Below are 19,194 nucleotides of genomic sequence, written 5' to 3'. Positions count from 1 at the left end.
TATGGTAAATCACTACCTTTACAGTTGTTGACCACACAGAAGAGAAATAAAGAAATCATTCAGCTTTTATCAGTGGTGAATGGGCTCTATTATTAACTAAAAATGTAATAATTGTATTGATTCTGTTTGAGGTTGAAATGCTGCCTTGAAATGTGTGTCACTTATTGTTGTGCAGCATTATGTCACGCTGGATAATGACAAATGTTCCTGATGTAAATTAAGCAGCTACCCACGTAATGTTTTGTTGTGCTGTGCAGTAACAAAGAGATTTGCCAATTTCAGTCCTTTTAAGTGTCAGTGAAGTTTGGAAACGATATATTAATTCAAATGAAACACTTTTTAAGAACATCAGTCAAGCTGGTAGAAAAGCATCACACCGTGTAAAACTCAAAGTACAAAATAATCAATAATCCTGACCATAAAAAATATAAAGGGTTATAAAAGCAATCACGTCTCTAAAACGTATGAACATCCATCCATCCATCGTCTACCGCTTATCCGGGGTCGGGTCACAAGGGCAGCAGCTCCAGTAAGGAACCCCAATCCATACCCCTTCTCTGGGCCACATCCTCCAGCTCCGACTGGGGGATCCCGAGGTGTTCCCAGGCCAGTGAGGAGATATAATCTCTCCACCGAGTCCTAGGTCTTCCCCGGGGTCTCCTCCCAGCTGGACATGCCTGGAACACCTCCCTAGGGAGGCGCCCAGGTGGCATCCTTACTAGATGCCCGAACCACCTCAACTGGCTCCTTTCAAAGTAAAGGAGCAGCGGCTCTACTCTGAGTCTCTCACGGATGGCTGAGCTTCTCACCCTATCTCTAAGGGAGACGCCAGCCACCCGACTGAGAAAACCCATTTCGGCCGCTTGTACAATGGTGAGGTAAAGCGACTGCAGTACCACCCCCGCTTCTCCGATTCTCCGGCCAATCTCTCGCTCCACCTTCTCAGTCAAAGTCAGCAGGGTCCCACCCTTGCTGTACACAGCTTGGATGGTTCCCCGCTTACCCCTCCTAAGGTGCCGGGTGGTTTTCCAGAAGCACCTTGGTGCCAACCGAAAGTCCTTCTCCATAGCTTCTCCGAACTTCTCCCACACCCGCTGCTTTGCCTCTGACACGGCAGAGGCTGCCGCCCTTCTAGTCCTTTGGTACCCTGCAACTGTTTCCGGAGTCCTCCCAGAAAACATAACCCGGAAGGACTCCTTCTTCAGTCGGACGGCTTCCCTTGACCACCGGGGTCCACCACGGTGTTCGAGGGTTACCACCCCTTGAGGCACCTAAGACCTTGAGACCACAGCTCATCACCGCAGCTTCAGCAATAGAGGTTTTGAACATCGCCCACTCAGGTTCAATGCCCCCAACCTCCACAGGGATGGCTGAAAAGCTCTGAAAAGGTGTGAGTTAAAGATCTCCAGGACAGGGGCTTCCTCCAGACGTTCCCAGTTCACCTGCACTACCCGTTTGGGCTTACCAGGTCTGTCCAGAGTCTTCCCCCACCCCTTGATCCAACTCACCACCAGATGGTGATCCGTTGACAGCTCCGCCCCTCTCTTCACCCGAGTGTCCAAAACATGCGGCCTCAGATCAGATGATACGATTACGAAATCGATCATTGACCTTTGGCCTAGGGTGCTCTGGTACCACGTGCACTTATGAGCATCCTTATGTTCGAACATGGTGTTTTTTTATGACCATTCCATGACTAGCACAGAAGTCCAACAACAAACGACCGTTCGGGTTTAGATCAGGGAGGCCCTTCCTCCCAATCACACCTCTCCAGGTGTCTCCATTGTTTCCCACGTGTGCGTGTGCAGCAAGACTACGGAGTCCCCTACTGGAGCCTCCTGCAGGGCTCCATTCAGGGTCTCCAAGAAGGCCGAATACTCCGAACTGCGGTTTGGGGCATAGGCACAAACAACAGTCAGAGTTTTCCCCTCCATAACCCGATGGCGTAGGGAGGCGACCCTCTCGTCCACCGGGGTGAACTCCAACATAGCGGCGCTCAGCCGGGGGCTAGTGAGTGTCATGCTTTAGACACAATTCAAATAAATGTAATGTAAAAGCATCAAATCTGTACTACTCTGTGTGCATCTTTTTAGTTTCATTTAGCTCAATGTGTTGTTTTGTTGTTTTATAGTCCCATACAGGAGCTGTGATCAAGTACTTTTTCTTAAGTAAAAGTAGAAATACTCTAAATTTTACTTAAAAGTAAAGCATCAAAATGTACTTAAAGTACCTCAAGTAAAAGTACTCATTCTGCACAAGAGCCCATTTTAGAATAATATATATTATATAATTGGATTGGATTTAAAACTAAATATACAGCTGGTGAGCTTCAGGGATCAATAAAGTTTTATCTAAACCTTTAATAATATATGATTAATTATTTGTTGAACATATTTTATATTATTAAGCTGAATCTGAATTATAAGGTTATTAAATATATGTAGTGGAGTAAAAAGTATAATATTTGTAGAAGTAAATGGAAATACTTGAGTAAATCTAAATTGTACTCAATTGTACTTAAGTAAATGTACTTTACTGTCAGACGCTATCCTCTACAAACAAGCTCTAATCAGCCCGCTGTCGACTACCTGACCAGCACTGAGCGTTTTGTAAAGCTAGGACTAAACTAGGACAATATAATGAATATTGCATTCACACGTTCATCAAGTGTCCAGAATCTGCATAAATATGAATTTTATACTGTATAATGGACCATTACAGCTCGCACCTGCGTCAGAAGTTAACTGCAGACTGAGCGTGAATTGTAAAAACGTGAAAACACACAACGGAAAACTGCCTTTATCTGTGTCCATGTCACTGTGACAAAGACTATAACTGCTTTAAGTTAGTAACAAACCAAACACCACAGATCAATAAAGCTTCATCCTGTTCGTGACTCACATCAAGACAACACAAGCTTCTTCTTTCTACGGAAATAATTATCTTGTCTACTTTGTTTACCTGAATGTTGAAGGAATGCAACAAGCAGATGCCAGATACCTGTACTACATATGAGGCTACACAGGCTAAACAGGTGGTTACTAACTCAACCCAGGGTTTGGCTATAACCCCAAATTCTGCTTGGTGGATGGGCCTCCGCCCTGATCCTATGATTACCTTTCCTCATTAACCGTGGAAAATTACATCAACATTTATAATAAATAATAGATAAATAATAAAAAGGAAAAGCAACAAATCCTGACACGTGTTAGTTGCCAATTGATTTTTCTGTCAATTGATTAATTGATTAGCTATCGGATAAATGCAGTCGGGTAAAAACTACAATATTTTCCTCTGAAATGAAGTGAAGTACAAGTAGAAAGTAGATGTGCAAGTACCTCAAATATGTACCAGCACACTTGGATGCATGTGCTTACATACACATGATGCCAGCATATCAGCATTTATGTTTTTCCACACCCTGCATCTCATACTTCCACACCCTGCATCTCATACAATCATTATTAGATCAAATACTTTGACTCGGCGAAACTGTCATCGGGTTTAATGTAAAATGGCACCGGTTTGGCTCGTCGTTTTACAGAGGAGTGGCGAGAAATCCTACTTATGTAGTCATCAATGCATGTTCCACGTTTTGTACCGTCACCCAAAATTATAATTTTACGTATAGAAAAAAACCTGTACTGGAAACAAGTGCCCCTCCTGAAATTGTGCTTGTAATAGCTGTAAGGGTTGTAAATACCATCCCAGTAATTATGTATTTGTGTGCAACTGCAGATGCCTCATGGCACCACAATAAACCAGATTGAACAATAAGAGCAACACTAAGTGATATTTACTGAAATAAATCACAGAGGACTTGAAGCAATTTGTACATTAACTCTGACAACCATTTTTCAACCAAAATATGATAATTACTGGGAATTTTAGTTACTTTTCTCAAATGTAGACAAATTCTGAAGCAGAAAAAGAAATGTGACTTTTGACAATCAGAATTACTTGTATTTCTGCTTTCAGACTCATCGTAGCTGTCAAGTGAATAGTCTTCTCGAACGCTGCATGTAGACTTTACAAACGATACCTCTGGGTGGGGCTTGCACACAGCCTGGGAAGGTATGAAAAGAGAAATGGTATCTGAATATTTAATTGTGCAGCCGGTAGAACTACTTTTTTTTTTTTGTTTGTTTACTTGTCATTTGAATGACAGCAAGGAGTCAGGTTTCTACCAGTCTGACATCATATCTATAAATCTGTTCATCTGTTCGCACTTCAAGTACATTTTTGTAATCATATGAAATAACTATGTCACCTGCTTTGAAAACCCATCCATCAACCCCAATGTTCTCAACCCAACGTGACACAGCTTCGACCTTTGCTACCAAGAGATAACAGTCATTTTTAAAACACCTTCAACAGGTTGATTGTTGATTTAAGCATTTTGAAGCGTTCAAACTAATGACAGATGGTGATTTTTGGCAGAGACAGTCCCCTTATATATATATAAGAGTAAAGAGCCCGAATATCCTGTCAGGTGATATGTTATATCTTGTGCATATAAGTTATGATCTTGTGATAATATACAAAATACGATAATTAACATAATTTATTCCTTGATAAAACATTTTTTTTTAAGTTCCAGGAACTATGAAGTGAGGGGGCTATATCCAGAAACTAAACCAGGAAATAAAGGTGCCAACACCAGAGCTGGGACTTTTTTCTTCACCTCACCTGCTTATGGGAAGCAATGGTAGCATTGCATTGTTTCGATGCAGAATAACATAGCATAGTTTATTTATATAAAACAATACTGTACTTATATAAAACAATGGAAGATATATATGTCCTGGTTTAAGTCATGCATCTATACAGTTTCCCTGGAAAAGATCTCTATGATCAAACAATTGAAAATAAATCTGCTTATCAGCCCCAAAGAATGTTTTCAGGAAGGTGAATTCTGGGCTGTCACGTGTCTGGGTGTTGTCAGAGCAGTGGATGGGCTGAGGGAATAAAAAGAAGGAGACTCCACAGCTGATAGTAGACAGAAAGGATTACAGGTGCATCAAAGGTAAGACACTCTGCTGCTCTGGTCAACTGGATTCACTACCGGACAAAACACCTCCAACTGTCTAAAACGTACTTTTCTGCGGATTTAAGGGTCTTTACTTTAGGAAACAGCTTTTAAAAATCTGCACTAGTTTGTGATTATTGTTAATTACTTAAAGTATTTAGTAGCATGTTGTACTTATTTGCAACCAATTAGAATATCTTATTTGGATATTTGCATGGCTATATGTACATTTTCTTTTCGAGGATTTAATGTGGGTGCATGACTTTTATTTCTTTTTCTTTGTCTTGTATTTTAGATGAAGTGGCTTTTAACTGCGCTGACTGCTGTGTGCGTCCTTTTGCCCAGCGCCCACTGCGCCACACCCGGAGTCGGTAGGTTTTTTTTTTAACCTTTTTTGTTTCTGTTTTTGTTTTTGAATTTTATATGAACTATAAGAATTACTAATTGTGTTGTTCCCTCCTCCAGTCTGGTGTTATGATCAACCAAGCTGCAGTGAGTACTCTCCCTTTTAATCTCTAAATGATCACAGCATCATTTTAACCGCTGCTGGTCTTCAGCTACTAAAAGTCTTTTTCCTATTTCTAGATGAGAGCCGCTGGGGAACTATTGCTCCTCTTTGCAGTGGAAGCCGACAGTCTCCAATTAACATCGTCTCAACATCTGCCACAGCTGACTCTAATCTGACGGAATTCACCTTTACTAATTACAACAGCAAAACCGCCTTGACGATGATCGAAAACACTGGAAAGACAGGTAAATAAATATAATAAATGTGTACAAATAAATAATATCTTGACGCTTTAAGAATTCCCAATGCAGTCACAGATTTCCTTCTGTGGAAGTGTCACAAACCAATATGTAGCCAGATTGTAAAACACAAAAACGATCATGCAGGAATTTGTAGTTGCTGTCTTTTATCTTAAAAGTAACCGCAACATATGGCCCTTTTTTTTCTTCAATTTTGATTAAATCGTCCATTCTGTTTTTCCTCCCTCTGCCAGTCAAAGTCTCCCTCGCTGCAGGTGTTAAGATTTCTGGAGGGGGTCTGCCTGAGTCCTACGACAGCCTGCAGTTCCACTTGCACTGGGGTAATGGCAGCTCTGTCCCCGGCTCCGAGCACACTGTGAACGGCAAGCGATATTCCATGGAGGTAGTACACTGTGTTTGTTCCATTATCGGCTATAAGTTTGAATTTTGCCATTAAATTCATATAAACATATTGTTTCTTTACTTCACTCCCCCAGTTGCACATTGTAAACAGCAAAGGATCCTATAATACGAACACAGCTCTAGCTGTGAAAGACTCTACAGGACTTGCTGCTCTTGGTTTCTTCATTGAGGTGAGAAAAGATGCGTTTTAAGTTTATGTAATGTCAATATACTTGTAAGTTATGTCTCAAACCTCATTGCTCTATATTTATCAGCCACTTCTCTCAGTAAGTTGTGCAAAAAGTCGCATCCAGTTTCTTGTTTCATGCAACTGTTCATCAGCATCATGAAGGATGCTCTCTTAAGTTTAATGTGTCACTTCATTGTTTATTTATCTGTGCTGCAACTACCCATGATGCATGTGTTCCTGCACGGAGCTGGAACTAACTTTTGAGCGCTCTTTATGCACTTTTCAGGAAATGTCGGGAAGCTCAACTGGCCAACCTGCAAGCTGGAACATCTTGAGCTCCTACCTGGCCAGTATCAAAAGCAGCGGTAAGGATATATGTTACTCTTTCCTTGTGGAGAATTTGATCTTTTTTTAAATAAAATGCGTGAGCTACAGTCCATTCAGCGTCATGTTTCTGACCCTAAGGCAACAAAACTTCAGTGGCAAACGGAATTTCACTGGATGATCTCCTGACCGGGGTGGATCGATCCAAGTACTACCGCTACCTCGGCTCCTTGACCACCCCCACTTGCAATGAAGCTGTGGTTTGGACTGTGTTCAAGGATACAATTAAAGTCTCCAGAGATGTGGTGAGTAATCTTTTTAAAGCAATACTTCATCCACAAAACAATCATTTGTATATTGATTACTCACTCCGTGTTACCTTGAATTCTTGAAGATAACTTTGTATTTCTCGCAACAATCTATATCAAAACATCCGTTTACAAACTCACAGAACTCCTGCAGTATAATCCACGTCTCATTAAATCCAGTCGTATGCTCACTACTTCCCAAACGTATGCATCTTCGCAAAAACTTTACGCATGTGGGGTGTAGTGAGCGTACGACTGGATACATAAATAAAGTGTATTACAATCCATCAAGACTAGTAACACAAAGAGAGTAATTTATATACAAATGATCATTTTGTGCATGAAGTATTCCTTTTTAAGTACAATGGCCAGGACTGGTAAGCACAAATGCTCCAACGGTGCTTCACGCAGCTCACTGGCTTAATATCTTGTTTCCAGATTGACCTCTTCAGCAATACGGTGCACGTCGGCGACGAGAACTCAACTTTTGCAATCAATGTCTTCAGAAGCATCCAGCCACTGCAAGATGTCTCAACACAGGCCGGGAGCAGTTCCTCCAACGGTAACCCCTCCTCTTCCTCCAGCGCTTCCTCCGGAGCCATGTGCTCTGTGGGGCTGATGGCTCTGAGCCTTGTTCTGGGGAGAGGTGTGAGCCATTAAAGGCTGTTATGGCGTTTATGGTTTTGCCTGGTAATCCTGTCTGCATGATTTTAATTTTTGTAATCCATTTTTATGTAACCATATGGTCCTCGTCAGTGCTGATACTGTAAGCAGAAGAAATGTAGCCCCGTGGCCAAGCTGAACACTCACAAATGAAAGCCGTGCTGCCTCATTTAGAGGATGTAATGAAGGATTGACGATCAATTAGTAAAATGAAGAACGATATTTATCACAATTGTATATGTTACATGTTTACCCTTTAGCCCTGCGTTGCACTACATGTACATGTAACATAACTGTGATTTGTTTTTAAGTTAAAATATTTTTTTTTCTTTCATTTTGGTTTTTACTGCAATAGTGTGGGACAAACGAAGATTTAATAAAAAAAAATTAAAAAAGAAGCAAATGACCTCTGCCTCTTACAGCTACACTTTCAACTTTCCCTCTTGAAGGACAGAATCAATACTTCCTTTATTTGTGCTTCGAACAAAAGATGTAATGGTTAACTAGATGTATTCAAAGTAAGAAGATGAAGGCATTTGAAGTAACCGTGAAGAATGTTTGGTAAGAATGAAGCAAAGTATCCTGTTAAAACAAAACTTTACTGTCAGATTTAGAGTCACTGGAGTTTACTGTGATATATCAAGCCATCTGAAGTGAGTCCGGAGAAAAATGTGAGAACAATGAGAAACAATAGGAAAGGAGTGTTACTGATGAATATTTAGGATACTGTCACTGAAGGTAAAGATACTGTTATCAGCATGTACTTAATGTGTTGTCAGGAATGTGAGCTAGCTGCATAGCACGCAGCTTCTGAAGGTGCCCAGGTCAAGAGATCATTTACAAAGACACAACACAAACAAATAAGAACTCTGATGTTTTAATGATATACCCTACTAACGTTAAGCATAAAATAATGTACTGCGAGGATGGCGGCACATTTAAATAATCAAATACAAAAATAAAATCATTTTTAGTTACATGATAGTTATTAAACCAGTGCAAATTAACTAACATATGAAGAAGAAAAAAGGCTTGATTGTGTAGAATTGTCTGCAACTTCTGTGCAGTCATGTTTCATTTTTTGTAGTCCTCAGCATCCCGTCGTTTCAGACACCTGCCCGACTCTTGCGTGCTTAGTTTGTCCCAACTGACTGATTTAATGTGGCCGAACTCTCACCAAGTAAACCATTGATTGCATTCAAGTGCTCTGAGTCTACATCTCTTTTTCTACTAAATCATTTACATGTACACAAACTCGAACATATCGAAATGGTTCAACAAACAAAAATGTACCCTCATCCTGTTTGTACTGTACATGTTTATATGCACAAAACTACACTAAAAAAACTGATAAAGAAATTGACTTGAAATTCTGTGTGTGTGTGTGTGTGTGTGTGTGTGTGTTTGTGTGTGTGGCCTGTTTAAACATAAGGTGGTTGTGTAAGGTCTCATTATGAGGGAGTAGCCATGAACTGGATTTCTGTGTCGAATTCCATGCATTTCCTTAAACAGGCTCCATGTAATCCAACACTTACTCTACAAAAGGGAGGGAGGACGTACTGTTCTAATGGGTCCGCCTTGTGCTAAAGTATAAGGCTGATAGAGGCCTGGACAACCGGGGGCCCTATATGCAAGAGGCAAGAGGCAAGAGACAGAGACACAGAGACACAGAGACAGAGAGAGACAGAGACACAGAGACACAGAGACAGAGAGAGAGACACAGAGACAGACAGAGAGAGAGAGAGAGAGAGAGAGAGAGAGAGAGACAAGGAGACACAGAGACACAGAGAGAGAGACAGAGAGACAAAGAGACACAGAGACACAGAGACAGAGAGAGAGACAGAGAGACACAGAGACACAGAGACAGAGAGAGAGACAGAGAGACACAGAGACACAGAGACACAGAGACAGATAGAGAGACACAGAGACAGAGACACAGAGACAGACAGAGAGAGAGAGAGAGAGAGACAAAGAGACACAGAGACACAGAGAGAGAGACAGAGAGACAAAGAGACACAGAGACACAGAGAGAGACAGAGAGACAGAGAGACACAGAGACACAGAGACAGAGAGAGAGACAAAGAGACAGAGAGACAGAGAGAGAGACACAGAGACACAGAGAGAGACAGACAGAGACAGGGAGACAGAGACACAGAGACACAGAGACAGAGAGAGAGACACAGAGACACAGAGACAGAGAGAGAGACAGAGAGACACAGAGACACAGAGACAGAGAGAGAGACAAAGAGACAGAGAGACAGAGAGAGAGACAAAGAGACACAGAGACAGACAGAGAGACAGAGAGACAGAGACACAGAGACACAGAGACAGAGAGAGAGACAGAGAGACACAGAGACACAGAGACAGACAGAGAGAGAGAGAGACAAAGAGACACAGAGACACAGAGAGAGAGACAGAGAGACAAAGAGACACAGAGACACAGAGACAGAGAGAGAGACAGAGAGACAGAGAGACACAGAGACACAGAGACAGAGAGAGAGACAAAGAGACAGAGAGAGAGACACAGAGACACAGAGACACAGAGAGAGACAGACAGAGACAGAGACACAGAGACAGAGAGACACAGAGACACAGAGACAGACAGAGAGAGAGAGACAAAGAGACACAGAGACACAGAGAGAGAGACAGAGACACAGAGACAGAGAGACACAGAGACACAGAGACAGACAGAGAGAGAGAGACAAAGAGACACAGAGACACAGACAGAGAGAGAGAGACAAAGAGACACAGAGACACAGAGACAGAGAGAGAGACAGAGAGACAGAGAGACACAGAGACACAGAGACAGAGAGAGAGACAAAGAGACAGAGAGAGAGACAAAGAGACACAGAGACACAGAGACAGAGAGAGAGACAGAGAGACAGAGAGACAGAGAGACAGAGAGAGAGACAAAGAGACAGAGAGACAAAGAGACACAGAGACACAGACAGAGAGAGAGAGACAAAGAGACACAGAGACACAGAGACAGAGAGAGAGACAGAGAGACAGAGAGACACAGAGACACAGAGACAGAGAGAGAGACAAAGAGACAGAGAGAGAGACAAAGAGACACAGAGACACAGAGACAGAGAGAGAGACAGAGAGACAGAGAGACAGAGAGACAGAGAGAGAGACAAAGAGACAGAGAGACAGAGAGACAGAGAGAGAGAGAGAGAGAGAGAGAGAGAGAGACAGAGAGAGAGAGAGACAGAGAGAGAGACAGAGAGACAGAGAGACAGAGAGACAGAGAGAGAGACAAAGAGACAAAGAGACAGAGAGACAGAGAGACAGAGAGACAGAGAGAGAGAGAGAGAGAGAGAGAGAGACAGAGAAACACACACAAAAGAAAACATTTTACCTGCTGGACATGAGAACGGGGTGGTATCATAGTATCATGTCTTTCAGGATTATTGCAATCAAAATAGGTTTTTTGTCTTGTTTTCTTTTTTTTAAACTATTAACTATTCACTATAAAAGAATGATAATTGTCCTTTCTTATTGACTGTGAATGAGCATGAACTGTTCCAGAGCAGTGTTTCTTTTTATTAGATATGGTTATAAACTATCATTTACAAAATAGTACAAATAGAAACTCAAGTTTACACAGAAACCTCAAAATTCACAAGTTTCTCTTTCTGTGCTTTAAATGCAAACCACCAGCAGAGGGCGACATAACTCCTTCAGAGTCCATCATGAATCCACCAGCAGCAAATTCATATCAAATATGGACTACCACTGCCATGGGTCGGCTCTATGTCACCAAAACTTTCTTTCCTTCTTTAAATAAAAAGAGGATTCACAGGGCTTTATGCAATTGGGTATTCAGCATATAGAGCGGGTGTGCACTGGGAGGATAGTTTATGACCATACTATGTAATTTGAAACCAGCCAGTGTGTTGTAATGTACTGTGAGTGTATGGTGGTGTAAAGAGCCTCTCTTAGCCTCCAGTGGAACAAGCGAAGTAGTACAAAAACAGCCTGCAGCCACTTCAGAAAACACACTCAGTTATCTATTTTCTAATAAAGTCAAGACTTGCCAATATAACAGAGATCATGAGGACCCAGCTGCTTCTTAGAAATGAAGATGATCCGTTCAAGTTACAGCTGCACTCCTTTGGGTTTCGAGGAGGGAAGGTTGTAGGCGGAGCTGGACATCTGAGCCAGTCTACAGCGATGGACTTTGGAGTGACGACATCTTGGTTCTGCAGCACCCAGTAAAGGTTGTCCTTGAAGAAGTAGGCATCTCCTAAAGAGCAGCAGCAGTAGTTTGACTCTCTTTCTTTTTTTTTCCCCATCACGCGATGAATAAAACATCAGTCTGCATCGACATCAGCTCGACTAGAGCTCAAAACTATACAGGGTCCCTTTAAGCAAAGAATACTTCCTCCGCCACTGCACAAAGTCACAAAATATAATAAATGAATCTAAAAATGACATTCATCTAAATCTAAAAACAATTTCTATTTATGGCAGAAACTCTTCACATATTTATGCCTCTGAACACAATGTTACCTTCTCCCCAGCTGATGACGTCATCCATGTGTAGAGGCATTCCTTCCCAGAGGCTGTTGTTCCGCGGGTAGCCCGGCTCCGGCTTGCTGATCACCTGTTCGCCCTTACGGCCCTCGTCAAACCTCCAAAACTCCCCGCCGCTGAACAGGTATGTCTTGCCATTGTGGGCCCAGATGAAGGCTGCCTCCACCCTGTCCACCAGCTCCCCGCTCTTTGTCTTCATGCCCCATTCGGAGAGGGGTCGAGGGTAGCCGCTCATGGCCTCCCTGTCCTTGAATACCCAGTACTGAGATCCTGAACAGACAGAGGAAAGTGTGAGTGCAATGAGATTCAAATGAAGATCTTGTTTACGGAAGTCCAAGATGCAAGTGAGAAAACAAATCTGGTGATCCATTTTCTAAGTCTGATCTGAATAGTTTTCTCTCCTGAGTTTATGTCTCAAGAACAGGTAGGGGGAAAAAAGGTTATGCCACGATCAGGTGAACATTTCTTTAGTGTTTGTTGTTGTAATACACATTTTGGCCACAAGAGGTGCACCACTACTGCGTGTTGTAATTAGTAATAAAAGACCTTCAAAATAACAGCAAATTAATTAGAATCACCAAAGCCACACATGACTCACAAGATTTCTCACCAATAAAGAAGATGATGCGGCCGTCGCTCTTCCTCTCGTACACGGCGTCGATCTTGTTTGTTCCTGGCGGAAGGCCGAGCCAGAAGTTTTTGATCAGAGCCGGATTGTTGGACTCCAAAGACCTGTCTCGCTTTGTTCTCCAGAAGTGTGCACCTTTCCAAGAAATGAGAGTGAACATGACATAAGTCACTGAATGTTCAGACACACAATAGATGTACAACAATTAAAGCACCAGCCCAGTCTGAATATATTTGTATCAATTAAAAAACGTAGACATGATTTTGAAGTATTGTGAATTTTGTATTTTGTGCATTTTGTGATGGTTTCTTCTTACCTTTAAAAAAGTAGACCTCTCCTCTGACATTTGCGACTGCGTCAAAGCCTCCCTGACAGCGCTCGTGCAATGAGGGATCAAAACTGGGACATAAAAACTCCAGTCAAATTATATTTCATATGATATAGAGACCGCGAGGATCGATCCGAAGGCTTTTATCTGCCTCCATTGATCTTAAATGACTCATCATCACTGATGAGTAAACTGATATTCATAGCTTGTGAATGCAAATGATATTTGGTTATTGTCTGGATGGATGTAGAGTAGTTTTCATTGCTTCCTGTTGACTCTACTCACGGCTGTGTTGGTCTAGCAGGAGGTGGACTGGGCAGGCGTGGGAGGTCAGGATCAACACCTCCTGGTGGTCGGCCATCCTTCACACCTACAACCGAACGGTGACAGCAGACGACGTTGAGCAGGCGCTGAAAGCTGTTGACAGCGCTACAAAAATTGTGCAAGCAACCCACATTCCTCAGGGGAGTTTGACACACAGGATGCTTTATGTCTAAGACTTGGAAGGAAACTGTTGAAATCCTGTTTGTGAACCTTTACACACAGACTAATCAATCATTTTCTCACATGGAAGTGTCTGGCCTTTTATAATGCTTCCATAACATATACAACAAGTAACCATTTTCTACTAGTTATACAACGGCCACTTCTGCATTTTTGGAGGAAATTACAAAAGGATACCGGAAAAACACCAGCAGTTCATGTTCACATGGACAGTAAGCATTTCATACTACACTAAAGGGACTATTTGCAGCCATGCTAGTGGTCTGGTTATGGCAGATTTGGTCTGCCTGATGGTTGGAAGGTCCACCATTTTGGTCCAGACTGAAATATCACGACTATTGGATGGATTGCCATTGAATTTGGTGCCTAGAGGACGAAGTCTCCTGACTTTAGTGATCTCCCTAAACATCACCGGCACTGCTCTCTCCTGGTTGAAATCATACCTCACAAACCGGCAACAGTTCATCAACATCAACAACTGCACCTCCTCCCCTGCTCCCCTGTCCCGAGGCGTCCCCCAGGGTTCGGTGCTTGTTTCTCTCCTCTTCATCCTCTACCTCCTCCCCCTCGGTCACATCATACGCCGCCATGGCCTCCATTTCCATTGCTACGCCGACGACGTCCAGCTCTACATCTCTACAAAATCCATCACCACTGCCACCCTCTCCACTCTGACCAACTGTCTCACTGAAATACAATCCTGGGTGCAAAACAACTTTCTAAAACTCAACTGTGATAAATTTGACATCTCCTCACCCACACCCGCTCCCGTGACCACATCACCCCCGTCCTGCAGAACCTCCACTGGCTCCCAGTCCCCCAACGCATCCATTTTAAAATCCTCCTCCTCACCTACAAAGCCCTCCACAACCAGGCCCCCTCCTACCTCACCGACCTGCTCCATCACCACACTCCCTCTCGCACCCTCCGTTCCTCCGACGCCAACCTCCTGTCCCTGCCACAAAGGACCGAGCTCCGGACCTGGGGTGACAGAACCTTCTCCATCGCCGCCCCCCTCCCTCTGGAACTCACTCCCCAAACACATCCGTGACTGATCTCACCATGTTCAAATCCCAAATCAAAACCCACTTCTTCAGATCTGCTTTTAATGTGTAATTACTTCTATGTGATTTTTAATGTTATATGTAAAGCGTCTTTGAGTACCTTTTAAAAGCGCTCTATTATTATTATTATTATTATTATTATTATTATTATTATTATTATTATTATTATTATCTCAAAACTAATGACATTACCATCAGCCTCAGCTCTGCTTTGTGTTTAGTGCTAATTAGCAAATGTTAGCATGCTAACAGACTAAACTAAGATGCTGAACATGCTAAACAAACATGATGATGTTAGCACTTAGTTCAAATCATTCATCTTAAACTATGTTTTTATTTCGAAATGCAAATTAAATAAAAAACTGTGCATGTTATTTTTTTCCCTTATGCCTGGACCTCATACTCTTCCGTGTAAACAGACACCAACATATCAACACACTGTAAATATCAGCTGGTTACTGACCATAAAGCTGCTGGATGGCCAGCCTGTCGTCCATGGGCAGCTGGAAGTTGGGAATGTCCGGCACAGCCCCCTGGTAGTACGGCCTCATGATGGACGGATCAGAGGAGGAATGGGACAGGCCCAGCGCGTGGCCAAACTCGTGCACTGCAACTGTGAACAAGTCTGTGCTGCTGCTTTGACCTGAGGAAGTGTGAAGAAACGTCACGGTTATGCTTTTGTTTTCTGTTTGATTACTACAGATCACTTTTTCATTATCAGTGGCCAGCGTGTCAGACGCATCTAAAAGGTCTTCTAGCCATCATAAATCTATCCATCATGATTTCAGTCATTAAATACCTCCGTAGCTCCAGATCTCATCATTATCAAAGTGTGTGTCACCCGCCAACTCATTCCTGCCGGGAAAGAAAGCGTGGGCCAGGGTGCCACCCTGCCCGTCAAAAGGGTACCCGTCCTCGTGAAGCAAGCGGGCAAAAGTCACTCTGATGTCCCCTTCAGTTACCGCCCCCCTGCTGTCACTCTGCAGCCGACGGAAGCTCAAGGGGGCCACGTCGCTCCAGGCTTTAAAAGCTTGAGTCAGGATGCTGTCCACCAAATTGTTAGGCATTCTGGTTGAGAGGACGGGCGACGGGTAGCTGTGCACACTGCAGACAAGAATAGATGTTTTATTATAACAAAGTTGTAGACTGTTATGTTTTAATGATCCTGTGCAATGTGTGTGAGACTTTTGTTTTGTGAATTTCTAAAACTAAAAGTGATTTAGTTGTAGAAATGGTGTTAGATGTTTTGGTTTTCGTCCAAGTCCGGCAATTTTCTATACTTTTAAGCCCGATGTTTTCGGGTTGTCTGCTCGCCCGTACATCTGTCCAATGCTTGCCAACTCGATATCTCAAGAACGCCTTGAGTGAATTTCTTCAAACTTGGCACAAAGGTCCACTTGGACTCAAGGATGAACTTAACAGCATTTGGTGGTGAAAGGTAAAAGTCACTGGGACCTCACAAAACATGTTTCTGGCCATAATTCAAGAATGAATATGCTAATTATGAGAATGTAACACAAATGTCTAATAGTACAAAATGATGAAGTGATGACATTTATGTCAAAAAGCTATCAATAAGCTTGTGTGAAAAAACCTGACTTCCTCTATTATCTTTAACACTAACATAATTTGCTTTAAAACCAAACATATTTTTGGTGTATGAAATGACTAAGAAAAACCTTACGCCATTGTGCGTGATACACAAAGCTCTATGATTCATACAGGGATGACATAAAGCCACAATATAACATGACAGGAAACACACCTCCATGTGAGGTCTGTCTTATGCCACTTAAGGCCTGACAGCGCGTATCTTTTCCTCCTCCTCCTCCTCCTCATCCTCAGCATGTCCTCATTCCCAACGATATCAGGGAGAGAGCATCGAGGCGTAGACATGAGTTTGAGGGTTTCACTGTCTGTAAGAGAAGTTAATCAAATAGTATATGCTGAAACTAAAGAGCAGATTACAGGAAGTTTGAGATCTCATGTGACCCCAGATATGTGAAATCTCATATACACATAATATATTGTCCTGATAGATTCATGCTGAGAGGTTGTTACCGAGCACCCCGGTTTCCTGGACCCCTCCGAATCTCTGCATGACTCTGATGGCTTTCTCAATCCCCTCTTTGGTCTGCAGTTTACTTGTGCGCGGGTCAGGAGGAGGAAGGTAGCCATATCTGGTCAACCAATCCTGCAAAGAAAGCAAGAAACCACAGGAAATGTTGTCATCTGTCAAAGTCATAAAAAAAAAAGCTGTTTATTTCCTTCCTCGGTGAATTACTTCTCCTTTAACGCTCCATTAACACACTCCTAATCACAGTGAAGCAACAATACCGCCGAAATCCATCTCTTACATGAGTGGACTTTAAAGTTACGGGCAAGTGCTGATGTCATGGAGGATATTTGTGACTATAGATCAGACCCAGCATGTTCCTCACAATGCAGTGTCTCTTTTTTCTCATTAATATTACATCATCCTGTCCTTGTTGAGTGAGTTGCTTGATGGTATAAAGGCAGCGTACAATTGACAGTTTGCATTCTGCAAGTTCTATTCAGAATAACTGAATAGAAAATTGTATGCATGGGGAAATGAGATGATGAATCTGGTGTGATATTTTTCATCTTAAGCATGTATCTCTGTCCAAACAAAGCAACATCTGTTTCTTAAAAGAGATTTTGAAACCTGGCCTTGCCTCCACCCTTTTACTGCAGTCACAGTTGGAGAGGAAAGGGTGTTGCTTTACTTGCAACAGTTGTTTCGTGGTGGGTTTTAACGTCACCTTATTTTTAACCAGTTGTAGGATTTCCCCTTTTACTCCACTCAGATTTGCATGCATGTGCAGCCCCAGAAAGCTGATGCAGCAGCAGCATCATACAGGATGCAGATTTCACAGGATGACTTTTATGGTGACTGAAGTGAAATTTAAGCTGCATTTACGTTGTTTTTGAGGACGTTTTTGAGAGAGATATACATTGGAAGATCGCAGATTTCCAAATTGTGTTGCCTTTCATGATTTAAAATACTTGATAGTGACTGAAAATAACCTCTTTTTCTTACAAACCTACTTCTTCCTGAAAATAAGTATAAAAACGTGGTCTAAACAAAAAACAAAACATGTATATGACACCTTTTCTTTATGTTTTTTTTTTATAAACCTCAGAGGAATCATATGGATTTTGCCTTCTGTGCACCAGCCTCTTGCCATATGTCATTTGCTCTTTATGACATCCTCATATCAATCAGAGAGAAGCCTAATGCAAAGATAGACCCGACACATATTCACATTTGAAAACGAGAACACATTCAGGCAAGTATGCTAAAACCTGCTGATGGTTTTAAAAATCATCCAAACTGGGTGTATAGATCTTTGTTATTAAATTGACATGAGTAGGATTTAAAATTCTGAAACTTGAAGCCAAAGATATAGAAAGAAATATTTTAAGGAGATTTGACAATTATGACGCCATCAATCACACAACTCGCTTAGATAATTAATCAATAATAGAAGGTTTTAATAAATAAAACATTTTCTTTAAAATAGCCTACTCACCACGGCTCTGTACTGCTCGAGCACCGCGGATGTGCTTCCCGTTAAGGTCAAAAGCATCCACAGCAGAAGACCCAACTCCATTCTAGTCGCTGCAAAAAATCACTCCATTATTATAACAACTGTTTTCATTTGGAGGAAACAGAGGCATGTCTCGTTTCACATTGGACCACCTTCCTCCAAACCTTCCCAAAGGCCTCTGGGCACTGAAACAAAACTCACCGTTGCTGCTCCTCTGAAGCTTCAGGCTCTCTTGGGACAAGGCTGGGCTCATCGATCAGTCAACTCTCTCTGCCCTCGCGCACTCACAGCAGAGCGAGTCGTTGGTTGTGGTTTTCATATCCGCCCTTGTCGCGCGCAGCATACAGATGTTTGATTGAGAGCGCGAGCGCGGGTGCGCGTTGCTACAGGTACAGGTGAGAAGATGCAATGATCGTGTTCTCCTCCATCTGGTCATCTTTTTCAATCTCTAAATTATTATTTAATCAAAATTGAAACAGAATTTGGTTTCACTTTCTAATATGCTACCATTTATAAAGGGTTTACAGGTTTAATATTTAATAAAGCATTTACTGATAGTGTTTAGATCAGTTATAAGCCGTTAAAAATAACACATTTATGATTTAAATGCTCCTCTGCTGGTAACAGGATGCAAGCCTTGCATACCTCGCTTTATGGTGGAATAAAATTTGAAAAATGGTGATTAGTAGGTGTAGGAGAAAACTTGTATATACATATATATTCATTATTTGTATTTATTTATTTGTATTTATTACATTTTACTGTATTCTTATTTTATTTATTTTTTTCTTTGTCTTATGTATGTTTGTATATTGATATAGTTATGCATCGTTTATGTTTCTTGAAAATGTTATAAAGAAAGTGTAAAAACATTCAGCCATCTTCTATAATTAATGTTA

At 41.9% G+C, this 19,194-nt stretch overlaps 2 protein-coding genes across 3 annotated transcripts; one reads left to right on the top strand and one right to left on the bottom strand.

The window, feature by feature from the left end:
• The first annotated feature begins 4,978 nt into the window (after nt 1–4,978).
• Nucleotides 4,979–8,061, top strand: LOC115024994 (carbonic anhydrase 4-like). 2 transcript variants are annotated; one of them, XM_029456946.1, is made up of 9 exons: nt 4,979–5,026; nt 5,325–5,400; nt 5,495–5,521; nt 5,615–5,782; nt 6,031–6,179; nt 6,274–6,369; nt 6,655–6,733; nt 6,834–6,997; nt 7,439–8,061. In XM_029456946.1, the coding sequence occupies exons 2-9, from the start codon at nt 5,325–5,327 to the stop codon at nt 7,658–7,660; spliced, it is 981 nt and encodes a 326-aa protein (XP_029312806.1). In that variant the 5' UTR covers nt 4,979–5,026; the 3' UTR covers nt 7,661–8,061. The 2 variants fall into 2 exon arrangements, with proteins under 2 accessions (XP_029312806.1, XP_029312808.1); XM_029456948.1 differs by lacking the exon at nt 4,979–5,026 and adding an exon at nt 5,075–5,094.
• A 3,124-nt stretch (nt 8,062–11,185) lies between these two features.
• mmp25b (matrix metallopeptidase 25b) lies at nt 11,186–18,595 on the bottom strand. The gene is made up of 11 exons (XM_029456945.1): nt 18,497–18,595; nt 18,278–18,366; nt 16,785–16,917; nt 16,489–16,639; nt 15,523–15,827; nt 15,187–15,366; nt 13,441–13,525; nt 13,144–13,226; nt 12,810–12,962; nt 12,176–12,469; nt 11,186–11,909 (listed from the first exon to the last, which is right to left on the bottom strand). Exons 1-11 carry the CDS (start codon nt 18,546–18,548, stop codon nt 11,674–11,676), a joined length of 1,761 nt encoding a protein of 586 aa, XP_029312805.1. The 5' UTR covers nt 18,549–18,595; the 3' UTR covers nt 11,186–11,673.
• Nucleotides 18,596–19,194: the final 599 nt, after the last annotated feature.

Source organism: Cottoperca gobio, chromosome 19 (assembly GCF_900634415.1).
Source record: "Cottoperca gobio chromosome 19, fCotGob3.1, whole genome shotgun sequence".
NCBI lineage: Eukaryota > Metazoa > Chordata > Actinopteri > Perciformes > Bovichtidae > Cottoperca > Cottoperca gobio.
The sequence above is the reverse complement of the archived record's forward strand: the minus strand, read 5'-3'. Positions and strand labels throughout refer to the sequence as shown.

Bases quoted from the DNA above. Each gene is read 5' to 3' on its own strand.
- mmp25b (XM_029456945.1), bottom strand. From the start codon at position 18,548: ATGAGCCCAGCCTTGTCCCAAGAGAGCCTGAAGCTTCAGAGGAGCAGC. The intron at 18,367-18,496 runs GTGAGTTTTGTT...GATTTTTTGCAG, and splicing joins GCTTCAGAGGAGCAGCAACG to CGACTAGAATGGAGTTGGGT. The intron at 12,963-13,143 runs GTAAGAAGAAAC...TTTCTTGGAAAG, and splicing joins AGAGGTCTACTTTTTTAAAG to GTGCACACTTCTGGAGAACA.
- LOC115024994 (XM_029456946.1), top strand. From the start codon at position 5,325: ATGAAGTGGCTTTTAACTGCGCTGACTGCTGTGTGCGTCCTTTTGCCC. The intron at 5,401-5,494 runs GTAGGTTTTTTT...TCCCTCCTCCAG, and splicing joins CTGCGCCACACCCGGAGTCG to TCTGGTGTTATGATCAACCA. The intron at 6,370-6,654 runs GTGAGAAAAGAT...TGCACTTTTCAG, and splicing joins CTCTTGGTTTCTTCATTGAG to GAAATGTCGGGAAGCTCAAC.